Here is a 15,365-nt window from a genome sequence, read left to right as displayed (position 1 = left end):
TTAAAAGTATAATAGCCTTATTTTTAAGTAAATAAAAAAGAAAAGCTTTATTAAATAATAATAAAAGTAGTATTATATTACTATTATTATCTTATAAAGATTATACTAAGAATAATAATTAGTTTAAATTAATATAAAAAGAAAATAAATATTAATTTATATTTAAGTATAATTAAGATTATATATTACTATTAATTACTTTATTAAAATTATTAATAGTATAATTATATAAGGATTAAAATAATTATATAATATAGTAAGAGGTCTAATTATATAACTTAGTTTAATTAACTATAATATTAAGTAAATTTATTTTACTTTAATATTTTAACTTTATAATAAACTCTTAACTATATATATAAATTTCTTTCTCTATAGACTTTAACTTAAATAGAATTTCCTATAGTTTAAGCTACTATAGCTAGATATATAAGAAAGCTATTACTTTAAATACTTATATTTATCTTTAATAGTCTAAATAAGTATTCCTAGTTCTATTAACTATAGCTTATATTAACTTATTATATTATAAAATATAATCTCTCTTATTATAAAGGTATTCCTTCTCTTAATCTTATAATATAATATATAAAGCTATTACCTTTCTTATTAAATTTACTATAAATCCCTTTAAAGAATAAAAATACTAGGGAATTATAAAACCTCATAGTTAAATATACCTAATACTATACTATCTTTAATTAAAGGTCTTTAGCCTATAGAGATATATCTTAGCTTTATTATTATAAGATTATATAAATCTTAGAATAAGGCTAGGCTAATATATAATACCTTAATAATTTTACTATATATATAGTAAAATTGCCTTATATATTACCTAGCTATAAGGCTATAATTATAAGGTTAAATAGTATAGTAATATAATATTAATATTATAACTATAATCTAGGTTAATTTAATATATTAAATAGATAATTAAGAGTAAAATAATTTATATTTTTATTATTATTTTTACCTTTCTTTATTACTAGTTTTATTATATAAAGAAAAAGAAAGTATTTACTATTATCTTATTATTTTATATAGCTTTATTTTAATATAGAGTTTTATTAAAAGCTTATTTAAAAGTATAGCCTTATAGCCTTATAATATTATTAAATTATTAAATATTTACTATTTAAGCTATTTTATTTCTTTATAAAATAATTAAAAGTCTTAAAAATACAAATTACTATTAATTAAGCTTATATTAGTATTTTTATTTAATAAAAATAAAGGTTATTATAAAGGATTACTTAAGAAAAAAGAACTAATAGATAGGCTATTAAAAGAGATTATAATAATTTCTATAGGGTTATATTTTAATAATAAAGAGTAATAAAGTTAAGTATTTATTAATTTATAGTAAAGGCTTAAATTTAATTAAAATTAAAATATAAATAAAAGTAAAGGTAATAAAGATATATATTTAATAACTATATTAAATAGAATTAATTAATACTTAATTAAGGTTTAACTTATAATAAATAAGAATTTTATAAAGAATATATAGAAATATATATATTAGTTAAAGGTAATAAACTATTATTATAATAATAATAATTAATAAAAAATAAATATAAATTTATAAAGTAATAGCTTTTTAAATTATTAAAGTTTAAATAAGATTTTATAAGCTTAATATAAATATTAAATAAGGCCTTTTATATTTATATATTAATACTAGAGAGAGGTTAAAAGATTAAAATAATAATATAATATAATAAATATATTTCTAATAAATATATTATTTCTTTATTATTTAAATTATTATAAATAAGGTTATAATAATAAAAGACTTTACTATAAATAAGAATTAAAATAAATTAGAAAATAAATTAAATAATTATTATATAAGTAATTAAAATTATATATATAATCTAGATAAAACCTATATTAAATATATTTAAATTAATTATATAGTTTTAAATTAGCTATAAAGAAGGTTAAATTAAATTTTAAAAATATAATTTATAAGCTTTTTAAAAGAAATTAGTATTTTCTTTTTAACTTAAAAGAAAAAAACTAATAAAATATATAAGACTTTAAGAATATATTATAATACAAATTAAGAAAAGAAATAAGTAAAATTAAAGTATTCTATAGAGGTTATATTAAGGTTTTATAGATATTATAGCTAGGTTAAATATAGTATTTAATTAATATAAGAAAGAGGTTAAATATAGAGTTTAATTAGGGTTTTATAGGGTTTATATATTTAGTTTAATTCTTTACTTAATAAGTAGCTGCCTTATATATTATAAAAATACCTATAAATTTTCTTCTTTTTTTAATATTTTTAATAATTTAGTAGTTATAGTGCTTAAACTTAATATAAGTCTTTTATATACCTTTTAATATACCTTTTATTAGGGTTATATTTAAGTTCCTATTAGTATTTAAAGTTAATTTTAATTAAGGTTTAATTTATATTATATAAATATTATATAATATTTATATAATACTAATAAAACTTTAATTAAGCTTAGTTTTAAATATTAATAGGAATTTAAATATAACCCTAGTTTAAACCTATATATAACTCTATTTAAAGCTAGGTTTAAATTATTTATTAACTTCTCTCTTTTCTTAGGTAAGCTATCTTCTAGTATAATATAATAACTTAAAGTAATACCTTTTTAATTTTAAATTAAACCCTATTAGCTATAAATATAATAACCTATTTATAAATTAATACTTCTTTAATATAACCTTAATAGAATTTTAATTTAATTTAAATATAATAAAATAATATAATTTCTTAAATCTTATTCTATCCTAGAGAATATTTTTATTAATTTACTAATAAAGATAAAAAGATATACCTTATAATTATAGGTTTTTTAACTTTATAACCTTAATTAAACCTTAATTTAATTTATTTTAAAAGCTATTTAAGTTTAATTTAATTAGCCCTTATTATTATAACTATTTTATAGCTTTAGGTATGGTTAATTTCTATATTAATCCCTAGGAAAATAGTAATAATAAGGCTAATAATATATTTAGCTAAGTTTAAAGAATAAAATTTATTAATATATTTTTTATTATATTAAATTTAACTTAAAGCTTAATTTAACTTTAATAAAATTCCTTTATAATATATATAAATCTAGTTAAATATATATTAATAAAGCTAATATAAACCTAGATATTACCTTAACCTTTATACTTATAATAACTCCTATAAGCCTTATAATACCCTCTTTAAGCTAATATATAACCTTAAAGAAGTATAAGGCTAATATTACCTAGAAGTCTTTATAAGCTTTAACTTAATTTAACTTAAACCCTAATAAAACTAAAAATAAAGCTCTTAAAGAGGCTATTTTTTAATTAATTATTTCTAAGGATAAATATTAAAATATAATTAATTAAGCTTAAGTAAATTATAATATTAACCTTAATAAAAAGCCTTATAAGTCTTATAAATATTATAAAAAACTTAAGATTAATAAATATAATAAGCTTAATAAAGGTAAATATAATCTTAATAAAACCTTAAAATTTCTTTAATTAAATCTAGCTTTTTATTATAATAAAACCTTAGTAAATTATAAATTTATATAGTATTATAGCTATTATTTACTTAATAATAAAAGTATTCTTAAAGGACTTATTAAAGGCTTTATTATATCTATTAATATTACTATTAAAAATACTACTAAGGTTTAATTAAAATAGGATTAAAATAAGATTAAATTTTAATAAAACCTTAATAAAAAGTTAATAAAATTATAATTTTTTTTTATTTACTTTTATTAGGTATTTATAAGTATATAAGAAAGTATACCTAGGGTATATAGGTATTTAATTTATATATAATAAAACCTTAATAATTTCTTTATATAGACTTTTTAATTTATAACTTTTATAATATTTTATAAGATTATATATTAATCTACTTTATATAGATTTTATATTATATACTATTTTAAATTATATACTAAGGGGTAACCTGTTTTTATATATCTTTATATTAAGGGAAGAATAAGTAGGCTGCTTAGCAGGTATTGCTTTTATATTGTATAAGAATAAGGTTGCTCTTAAAACCCTATATTTCGTGATATACCGCCCTCACTGCATCAATTAGACTTTGAGAAGATCCCCTTATCAAATTACATTTCATACCCATTAATGAACTAATTGGGCGGATTCTTGCGCTATTGGGAGTCGGCGTGACACCTATGAGCTACTGAAACATCCGCTCAGGCTCAACAATGAACCACGACCAAGCATGGATTGTTGGCTCTGTAACAGTAAGCTGACAGGCGATTACTCAGAAATTTATCTCTTATGCTAATTCGTCAATGTCGAATTCTGGTTTCTTTTAGCTTCTTCACATGACATAATTGCCATTTGTGAGCAACCGCAAAGATATTTCATGGCCTTATCTTGAGTCTATCTTTCCGAGATCCACCTCAACAACTCTTAAAATGAGCATATTATGTATGATTTTCGACCGACATACTGAATTTAATTCCAGTTCAGGGAAGTCACTGGTCTAAATAATTTATATCAGGGTTAATGTCGGATGAACTGTATTGTCATCGCCACAACACCGACTCTTCCAGCAAAGATAGACTCTACTCATGTATATCCACAGTCACAACTGTTATTGGACAATGTCACATCGCTTCATTTTAGGCACTGGGTTGCCCTCTTGTCATATTTCCCATATTGAGATTTAATGGCCTTTCCAACGTAGGTGAAAGATGACGCCTCGGCAACTTGTATTGAGTGCTAACGCGGCATTCAAGTCGCAGTATGGAGTGGTAAGCGTCAGCCAAATAAGAACATTTTAGCCAAGGGACATTTCGCCGTTACTGAGCCACATGGCAGATGGTCTTGAAGCAAAAGACATTTTGTTGTTGGTAATACACGTGACAACAGAGTATGTCTTCTACAAAGAGAATATGGATTCGTTCCTCAACGTGGAAATGACCGGCCGCTGTAGTTGCTCCTCGCGGAGTGGGCAACGTAAGCTGACGACAGTCTGCCACCCTCCCTTATCACTGTTGGACAAGTAACATGACTGAAAGTGTTATTTCCCAAACCAGCATCTGTTCTTATCGGAGTCACGCAGACGCGACTCTTCCCCGCCCTGTTTACAAACAGGATTATTGTTAACGCGCAGCCATCCACCTACGTAAGCAACAACATTAGGCTAAACCAACATCATGCCATCAAGACAGCCTCTAGGCGCCCGCCTTCTACCTAGCAGTCCTCCCTATCAACTTCAAGATTGTGATGTCGTAAAAATGGGTGCGGCTGATATTAACGACCCTTTTACGCCAGGTTTCTCGAAATTTGTTGACAAGGCCCTTGACGACTGGAAGCTTGCAGGTATCTCAATCGCGGTCGTGGATGGAGACGACGTCTTTTCAAAGGTCAATCAACGTGCCAATTCAACCTTTGGTCTTCTTGCTAACGTTGGACAAGGGATATGGGCTCGCGACTTTGCCAGATATCCCATCTACACCCGAAACTCTTTGGTATGGCGGATCTACAACTAAAGCGTTTGTGACGGCAACCCTGGCTCATTTGATCGAGACTAAGAAGTATCCTGCTCTTTCCAACGGCTGGCAGACTCGGGTATCGTCGATTATTCGAGACGACTTTGTCACGCAAGATGATTGGGCAACAAATAATATCACGCTTGAGGACCTAGCATGTCATCGATCGGGTTTACGCAATAACGATGTGGGTATCCGATTGCATGAAAATGGGCGGCCATGGGAGATTCAAGACATCACCCGCAATCTTCGGCATGTGCCCCTCCAATGGCAACCTCGAACAGAGTTTGACTATAACAATGAAGGCTATGCAACACTGTCTTATGTAATTGAGAAGGTCACTGGGAAGTGGCTTGGCGATGTGCTCAAAGAAACCATCTGGGGCCCTCTTGGGATGACGTCTACATACCTTGACTTGCAGCAGGCTAAAGACGCACCACAAGAACTATCAACAGGTTACTACTGGGATACTTCAGAAAATAAATATGCGCCCATCCCATTCTTACCTACAAAGATCGTCAGCGGAGCAGGAGCTATCATTTCCAACGTCACTGACTATACCAAGTGGATCAGGTGTCTTCTGCGCAAAGAGGGCCCTTTATCAGAAGCGGTACACAGTGACATACGCAAGCCACGAGTCGTTGATAACCCAGAACCTGCTCGTGGTATGGATGTGTCCTTGTATGGGCTATCCTGGTGGCGCACATCTATTCACGGTCATGTGGTTTATTGGCATTCTGGATCCGTCGTGTCTCATGGTGCGCTGATTTATTGGCTTCCAGAGCTGGATTACGGAGTTGTTCTACTTACGAATTATCCCAATCATGTGAGGGAGGTCATTATGAGGCGACTGGTTTATGACAAACTTGGGGTTCCGGCAAATGAGCGATTTGACATTGAAAAAGAGTAAGTTAAACGCGATTTCGTCACGGCAATTAACGATTACCTGACACTTGTGAAGCTTACGAATGGCGCGCCGCAAAAGAGAAGAGGCTATCGCAAACGCAGCCACGAATCTTTTCCCCAACATGCCAGCCAAACCCGTCCCACCCCCTGTTGACATCGACAGCCTTGTGGGAAAATATCACGCTGCGGGTTATGGAACCTACGAGTTCTTCCGAGCCAAGAACAACCATTTGCAGAAGGAACTATTTGCCGAACGTACGGATTTGCTATGGAAGAGTCGCTTTACGCTTCGTCACGCATCGGGAAATTTCTGGGTGATGTTGATCTCTCTTCTTGACGATCCTTCCAGATTACCGGACACGTTCCTAGGTGCCGAGTTCAGGTTTGGTATTGATAATTCGCCTAGCCAGCTCGTTATCATATTCCCGAATGGGGATTATAACCACGAGGTTATAATGAAAAGGGAAACATAGGATATCAGTTAATAGCTTAAGATTGCAATATTGTGGACCTTTCTCTTTGTTCTTGTAAATACAGTAATGGGAAGTAATATTGACAGGTTTGTGATTTCTTAAATATCTACAACCGATGTCACGTATGTGTGGGAAATTATATACCAATAGATTCGCCTTTTTAATTCCGAATCAAGAAGTGAAACATGAAGGCCCTCACTGCATAAGACAACATATACATACTACTAACCATCATGAGGTGAGAGTCTTATAGACTGATACCAATTAAGAGCTATAAGTGAAATCGACCAGAACGGGGTTGTGGTCAGAAAGGATGTTTCCGTCGGGCTGAACAAAGAGTTGGGGTACGTAGTTGAAAGAAGTTGCACTAAGTTTAACAGTGCTGCCAGATCGGTAGCTATAAACTGCGTCAGGACCTCTCGGTTGCATTTATCTTGGGAAATGGGTATAACTTACAAAACCTTGTCAACAATCTCGCACTTGTTATCTGCAGCTGGAACCTTGCATGGGTTTGCTGATGCTCCGGCAGTAGGATACTGGCCTCCTTGAATTAGCTGCACCCAAGTATCGCTGAAGCCAGCGTCTGTCAGCTTGTTGATGCTTCGTCCAGAGTTGGTCCATCTATCGTTGGTGTCACCGCCAATGATGACTGCTCGACCATCGGAGTTGGACTTGATGTAGGCAAGGACCTGGTCGATGCCAGCCGAGCGAGCATCAACATCACCCTTGTCAGATCTACACCATTGATTATATTAGCAAAGTTGAGACTAATTCTCAGAGGCAACGCCTACCCAGCATCGGCATGAAGGTTGTAGAGATCAACCTCGACTTGACCGATAGTCATGCGCATGAAGCTAAAGCCCTTGGGAGTCAGGCAGTCACCCGAGTTCAAATTGCATTTATTCCACTTCTTTCGGCTGAAGGCGGTCCATGGGTAATTGGCCACCGTGTTGAGACCATCGCCAAATGGTACACCGCCAGAAGTGGGGGTTCGTTGAGGGTGGTTATCAGTCGCGTAGATGTACGCGTGGTAGTTGAAGTCTTCCTGCATATGCACAATGTCGAATCCTTGGGTGGCAAAAGCAGTCCCGATCAGATTGGAGTTTGTGCCCTTGTCACCAGGAACATCGTTGCCGTTGATGATCTCTGGAAGACCTGCCACGTTGTAGGTGAGGAAGTTGAACTTTCCGGTCTTTTGGCCAAGACAAAGGCCACTCAAGGCCAAAGTCGAGACAAGGATCTGGCTGGAGACTGAGCGGATGGACATGATGACTTGCTTTGCGGTTGGAGACAAAGAGTTGAGGTGCGAACCTCGCTCTTCATATAGAACGTGACGTTGTTGAGGCTACATCGTCGTACGGTACATATGTCAAAGCTTCTAAGGTTTGTGCATAACGTAACATCGCGATCTGCATGACGACTGCCCATCAGGGGTCGAGAGCCGGATTAATGAGGGAATAACACACTATTCTACAAAAATGGCCACACCATCCGATAACCAGCTTCTGTTTTTAAACTAAAGAGTACGACAAGATTTAAACTATAATGATTTGAAAGAGCTGTATATAGGACACGCAGATCCGTCATGTTTTTTAACTGGATGAAGCTGGATATCTATACAAGTTTCCTAATCAGGCAATTCGCCCGATCATGTCAAGGTTCATGGTTTTCCACCAATGCATTGAATCGTTTGCTCACCGTGACCAAGCCCAATACTACCGAATAACTCATCCTGGAAACTGCACGTGTTGGTGAAACCCTGGTCAATAGCACAATGAGTCCGGGGCACGGCATTTAAAGACTCAACCAAGTTGAATAATGATAGCATGAACGAGGTCTAAAGAACTGGGCATTTACTGAAGAGGCAAAGCAATTTCCGGACATACTAGGGTATAAACTGTATTTATATGATCAGGCCTCACAGCAGATATTTGGATAACAGTCGCCAGCTTAACCCAATATCTCTTACCATGAAGGCCCCCATCGTCGCTGTAGCTGTACTCGGCACTTGCTGTCACGCAAGTCATGCCAAATCTGGCAGCTCAATTGACCCAGTGCAGCCCGTCCTTCTTCCGGACACAGCGGCCGCGAAGAACCCTCTATCACATCTTGGCGGTAATGGACCATGGCATATAGGTAAGGAACTATCATAGCTGAACGTTTTGGTTATTAAAACAATATCGATCAGGTGCCGATATTACCGGCATTTCCTCTGATGTGCCAGAAGGCTGTCAGGTCGACCAAGCTGCCTACGTATCACGTCATGGATCCAGATATCCTGATACCGGTGCTCACAATGGGTGGCTTGAGATGCAGCGCAAGGTGAATGATGCCCAGTATCCAGTTTTAACAATTGGCTAACAATAATGACAGTTCCAAAGCTCCGACTATACTGCGACTGGACCTCTGGAGTTCCTCCACAATTGGAAGAGCCCTTTGACCAATCCTGAAATCCAGATCGCCCAGCTCAGCAAGACCGGATACAAGGAGCTTTTTGACATGGGATATACCATTCGTACTAGGTACATGACTCGCAGTTTTGTGTCATGATGGGCCAGCTAACTCAACTCAACAAAGATACCCCGATCTATACCGCGAAGGTGAAGAATTTGTCGTCTGGGCCAACAATTATACTCGGGTTATTCAAACCGCTCAACTCTTCCTTCATGGTTTCTTGGGAACAAATTCCTCGCTAGGGACGGTCGTGTCCGTTACTGGTAAAGATATGCCTGCTCATCTGGGCGATACTCTTGCTCCCTCGGACATGTGCCCGGCATTCGTGGACGACAGCAGCAAGCAGACCGATGCTTGGCGATCCAAGTGGCTGCCCGCCTTCAAGAAACGATTGTCCCAGTATATTGAAGGCAATCTAGATCTCGAAGACGGGCAATGGAATGACTTCCCTTATATTTGCGGATTCGAATCTCAAATTACAGGTCGTCTTTCACCCTTTTGCAGTACCTTCAACCAGAAGGAGCTGGAGCAATACGAATATCAGCAAGACCTGAGATACTACTACGGTGTTGGACCAGCAACTAAAGTTGCCTCTAAAATGATGGTACCCTTCCTCGATGCGTTGGTGCAGCGTTTCGTTGCTGGACCCGATGCTACCGGTACCAACTTTGAGGGTAAGAAATTTAAACTACCCAAGATCCTTATGAGTTTTTTGAACGACGGCCAATTGAACGAGCTCGCTGTTGCCACTGGTGTATACGACAACCAAAAGCAATTACCGGTCGACCGTATTGCTGAGGATCGTCTCTGGCGCAACTCGGACATCTCTCCCATGCGAGGTACCATTGCCTTTGAGCGTCTCATCTGTACCGCCAAGAAGGGACGTCCCGGTCAGAAGTACATGCGAATTCTCATCAACGACAGGGTCTACCCCGTGCCATCATGCAAAGATGGACCAGGAAGATCGTGCTCTCTGGCCAAGTATGCTAAGATCACCAAGGACCGGCTTAAGAAGAATGGTAACTTTGCGAAGCTTTGTAACGCGACGGATCCTGCTACGCCTTCCAAGGTTCTTGGAGCAAGCTTCTTTACGAACTTGGCTCAACCTCACTTGAAGCCTGTTAAGCCATAGACGCATCTTGTGACTGATATAGCTTAAAGATATTTTAGACATAGTTTAATGCATTACTACTTCGATTCACATCTCACCTCACAAAATCGATACATCCTCAGACAAATGTCAATTTGGATGCCAAGATTAAGCCAAAAAATTCGTTGAGTACCCAGCTGCAGGGTCCATCAATAGACAGCCGATCAGGCCAGCTTTAGCCTGCGCTGATCCAATTGAACCCTATCTCATGGCCTCATATGGCGACCCATCACAACATCCGACATTGGCGGATCAGAGGAAACGGAGAATGCCAAAGGATTTTCGAGAAGCGGCATCATTCTCGGCCCAATGCAGCTTTGGCTTCATTCAGTTCTTGCTCCGTGGGCAAGTTGACAACCATCATATACAAGACATCCTGGTCAAAGCATTAGCCAATTGCACATGGGCTGTTAAATTCGGGAATATACTTACCTTGCTCAAAAGCAGCTTCTTCATCGCATCGCCCGGCGAGTATGGGAATATAGGCCCAGACTTCCCAGTAAGTCTTCCACTAATCCCACCTCTTCCGCCTCTACCTCTCGAAGACAATCCACCTCGGCTTGATCGTGACCTGTTGGGGTTCACATTACCTCCAGTAAGCAGTGAGAGTATAGAACCGCTATTAGCAGGGTGCGAGGGGTCGGCGTATCGAGAGGTGAACTCTGGTCGTTCTCCCTGGTTAGCCAAAGCATTGTCCGTGTTTTTGTGCGCCTAAACTTTAGATCAGTACAATTCTTGCTCATTCCGATGGCCAAAATACTCACAAACTCAGCCTGCGCTCTCTTATCGTAATATTCTGCAACAAATTTCTTCTTCTCGGCCATGCTCTTTTTGAATCCCTTGGACTCTTCAGTATCAGCATCATCAAGAACATCCAATGTGGGAAAGATGAGGGGTGCAGCCTCGGGCAGTGAAAAGTCTCCGTAGGTTTTTCCGCTAGATCTCTTGAGCTTGTCTGTAATTCCAGAGTCTTCCGAATTCATCGAAGAGGCAATGGTTTTGTTGAGATCAACCATCTCGTGGGCCCTCCCGGTATCCTCTCTCCAGGTCATAATGAGGCAGCAGAGGCCTCTGGGATAGAAATATTCCTCGTTCAGTTTTCCTAAAAATTTATTTGTACTTTCTCGCTGTCAGTATTAAGCAAGAAGATGGGTGATTCATAATCATACTTCTGTCGACTGTGCATGTCTTTGGTGATCTCGATGGTCAAGTAAACGGCTGCGCTGATAGCAATGCTTGGTGCAAAGGGTACGAAAAGTCCACCAATTTCTGCAAAATTGAGTACTTGAATCCATGGAGAAGCCATTGCGGCCGCGTCGAATTTGTCGAGGAAATCAAGCCATGTTTCTTGATCAATGCCTACGTCCTCAAGGATAGGAGCATATCCACGGACGAATCCACGGGAACGATTCTTGGGTCTTCTTTGGGCAAGAATGACGGGCATTTCAAGTCGCTGTCCAGTTGGCTGGTTCGTCAAGCCATGCTCTCTGATGAAAATTGTAGCAAGATCGGTATCGTTTTGTGCAGGCTGCGATGATGAAGACTCGCCGTGTGGGTTTGACAGTAGCTCGGTTTGGGTGTCGTCGAGTTCCCACTGTCTCTCTGTCGTGTCACCCTTTTGGCCGGATGATTGGGAATAATTCTGCTGCGGTTGACTGATGGGAGCATTGCTTCCTTGTGGCTGCTGTACCTGTTCTGCTGTCTGCGCATTCTTCTCCGCGTTTCTCTTCTCCTTGTAAGAACTAACGCTTTCCGAGACAAGCCCAATACCGCCAGCTACACCACGGACAGCTGACCCCAGCAAACCGCCACCTCGTCCACCACCACGACCTCCTCGTGAGAAAAGAAATCCGCGACCGCTTCCGTTATTAGACATGATGATATTGGATTGGTTTGATGAAAAAGCCAAGTTTTTAGGGTGGGAAATAAGCTTCTTATCAGTGTAGTTTCATATACTTATTTGGGCGAGCCAGCAGCCTTACGACACGGGTATTCGGCATAATCACAGTGATGAGTGGCCAAGGCAGTAATGAAGGTGGGGGAAGATCCCATTCATCTTGGCGAAAAGTAGTTAGATTGTTGCAGATTGCAAGGCTCATCGCTGGTTAGCGTCGTTATGCGTGCCACAGCCTCAGCCCGCAAAGAGGCATTCGCTCCCAACTGCCCATGGGATTGGCCTGCATGCATGACAAGATTTGAGGGGTCGTTCGAAGGATCGAACACTGGCAACTCGAATAATTAGCAATGAGAATTGAGTTGAACAGTAACGCTGATATTCTACACCGCTTGCAGAGCTATAAAATCCCTCCGTTGCCGTTTGGAGCTCGGAATAATAACTTCAAGGTGAACATTTAATGTTCCAACGACATCGATTCGTCTGAATATCGTTCCCAGGCAATAAAATAAAATGCTGCAAACTTTGAGCGAAAGTTTTTGCGATATTTTCTGGAAGCAAATGAATAAAACGACAACCAATAGAAGACATATTCTGACTTATCAATGTAATTATACTTGTTAAACGTGGAGGATATCATGGGTATAATCACGTGACTATATTATATATATATATATATATATATCTCTTCCTTTATTATAGTCCTTTAACTTAGACCTTTAATAATTTAATTTATTTTATATATTAAAGTCTTATTTTAATAGGTTATAAGCCTAGATAGCTATATATATAAAAAGCTAAATAAATTATTTATCTTATTAATTTAACTTAAAGATTAAAAGTTCTTTCTTTTACTGCAGAAATAACTTAGCTATTATAGATTTTTTTAACTATTTATTAATAAAATAGCTACTTAATACTAGTATAAATATAATATTAAGATATCCTTTATAATACTATATTAAGAAAATTACTATTATAAGGAAAAGTTAAAAATAAAGCTATATAGATATTATCTATATATAACTTATATTTAAGACTATTATTAAAACCTATTATCTTTAAATTCCTTAATAAAGAATATTTTCTTATATTAATAGCTATAATTAATATATATTTAAATTAAATAAACCTCTTAATTATAATTAAGAATAGCTTCTTTTATTTAGACTTATTTAATATATTATTAATAAATATATCTATATTATATATTATAAATAATCTATTTAAAGTATTATTAATTAAACTCTAGGGACTAAAAGTTATATTAAAATATAATAAATATAATAATTATATTATTATCCTTAATATATTTAATATATTTAATATAATATTTAAGATTATTTTTATAACTAGAATAAATAATATTCTATTAACTAGAAGTATAAATATTAATAATATAGAATTAGAAATAAGTATAGACTTAGCTATATATAATAAAATTAACTATATACTATTAAATAAGTATATAGATATAGGATATTAACCTTTTAAAATAAGGATAAATTATAACCTTATAGAATAATAAATTAGATTATAGCTTTACTTTAATATAAGCTAGGATACCCTATTTATATTAAATAGTAAGGCTAATAATATCTTAATATATAAATTAAATAATATACTATTAATAAGTTTATAAATATAAGATATAATATATTAAGGACCTAGATAATATCTATCCTATTTAATTAATTAAGATTATATAAATAATAACTTTAAACTAATAATTAATAGTCTAATTAAAATACTTAAATTATAACCTTAGTATATATTAATACTTAAAGTAATATTTAAACTATATATTTAATAATATATCCTTAAAGATAATTAAATATATTATTAGGCTAAACTTAATTTTACTTCTTAAAGGATTAATTAACTAGTTTAAGTAAAAATAAGTAATATATATTAAGTTAAGTTATATTAGCTATAGTAACTTATTTAACCTACTTATATTAATATTAATAACTATTCCTCTTTCCTATAACTTCTTAGCTTATTAAACCTAAGCTATATATATAATTATAAATAGATATAGCTATAATACCTAAGAACTTATAGAAGGGAAGTTATTAGTCTTTAAATTTATAAAAACCTTATATCTTTAATTTAAACCTAAAGGAAGTATTAAATTTATAAACTTAATATATAAATAGAGAGAGATAACCCTCTCTTAGTTTAATAGTATATTTATATTTAAATAAGAAATTAAGAATATCTTAGCTAAGTTTACTAGATTTAATAAGAAATATAAACTCTTTAAATTATATATTATTAATAAATTCCTTATAAGCCTTAGACTAAACTATAATATTTTCCTTATTATTTTCTATTAAAATTATAATATTATCTCTACCTATAATAATAATACTATTACTAAGGCAGGAGTTATACTTAATAATACTCTTTATTTTACTAAGTAAGAAAAATAATAATAGAAATAATTTAATAATAGTAAAAATATATAGACTACTCTCCTTACTTAATATAATAACTATAGAAATAGTCTATCTCTAAGATAATAATAATTATATAAAATATATAATAAGTCTAGCTATAGAGATAATAACTGCTAGGTATAATACCTTAATAAATAATATAAATAGGAATATAAATATCCTAAATAAGCTAAATAAATATTATATTTCTAAAAATAATAATAGTATAATAACTATAATACCCTATTTAATAATATAATTAATTATAATAGTCTAGAGATAAAAGTAATTATAATAGCTATTTACTTCTTTAATTATACCTTTATCTCTATCCTAGATAACTTTACTAGAACTATATAATTATAAGATAATATAATATAATACCTCTCTATTATATATATCTTTAATAGTAATATAATAAGCTATATAATATATAAGTCTAAGAACTTTAATACTTTAACTAAAATAAATAAGTTTATTATTAACCTTAGTAGATTTAAGATAACTATATAAGGATATAGTATATATTAA

General features: G+C 33.5%; 4 protein-coding genes across 4 annotated transcripts; 2 read left to right on the top strand and 2 right to left on the bottom strand.

The window, feature by feature from the left end:
- Nucleotides 1-5,261: 5,261 nt before the first annotated feature.
- FSST1_008312 (beta-lactamase/transpeptidase-like protein) lies at nucleotides 5,262-6,895 on the top strand (the record flags this gene model as incomplete). Its single annotated transcript, XM_083225183.1, has 3 exons — nucleotides 5,262-5,390; nucleotides 5,443-6,422; nucleotides 6,478-6,895. 3 exons carry the CDS (start codon nucleotides 5,262-5,264, stop codon nucleotides 6,893-6,895), a joined length of 1,527 nt encoding a protein of 508 aa, XP_083084273.1.
- Nucleotides 6,896-7,159: 264 nt separating this feature from the next.
- FSST1_008311 (Endonuclease/exonuclease/phosphatase) lies at nucleotides 7,160-8,162 on the bottom strand (the record flags this gene model as incomplete). The annotated part of the gene is made up of 3 exons (XM_083225182.1): nucleotides 7,160-7,292; nucleotides 7,352-7,630; nucleotides 7,687-8,162. The coding sequence occupies 3 exons, from the start codon at nucleotides 8,160-8,162 to the stop codon at nucleotides 7,160-7,162; spliced, it is 888 nt and encodes a 295-aa protein (XP_083084272.1).
- A 703-nt stretch (nucleotides 8,163-8,865) lies between these two features.
- FSST1_008310 (histidine phosphatase superfamily) lies at nucleotides 8,866-10,481 on the top strand (the record flags this gene model as incomplete). The annotated part of the gene is made up of 4 exons (XM_083225181.1): nucleotides 8,866-9,031; nucleotides 9,084-9,217; nucleotides 9,269-9,417; nucleotides 9,473-10,481. The coding sequence occupies 4 exons, from the start codon at nucleotides 8,866-8,868 to the stop codon at nucleotides 10,479-10,481; spliced, it is 1,458 nt and encodes a 485-aa protein (XP_083084271.1).
- Nucleotides 10,482-10,794: 313 nt separating this feature from the next.
- FSST1_008309 (uncharacterized protein) lies at nucleotides 10,795-12,499 on the bottom strand (the record flags this gene model as incomplete). The annotated part of the gene is made up of 5 exons (XM_083225180.1): nucleotides 10,795-10,875; nucleotides 10,932-11,210; nucleotides 11,264-11,618; nucleotides 11,669-12,432; nucleotides 12,482-12,499. 5 exons carry the CDS (start codon nucleotides 12,497-12,499, stop codon nucleotides 10,795-10,797), a joined length of 1,497 nt encoding a protein of 498 aa, XP_083084270.1.
- Between the last annotated feature and the right edge of the window lie 2,866 nt (nucleotides 12,500-15,365).

Source organism: Fusarium sambucinum, chromosome II (genome assembly GCF_050947815.1).
Source record: "Fusarium sambucinum isolate potato_lamoka chromosome II, whole genome shotgun sequence".
NCBI lineage: Eukaryota > Fungi > Ascomycota > Sordariomycetes > Hypocreales > Nectriaceae > Fusarium > Fusarium sambucinum.
The sequence above is the reverse complement of the archived record's forward strand: the minus strand, read 5'-3'. Positions and strand labels throughout refer to the sequence as shown.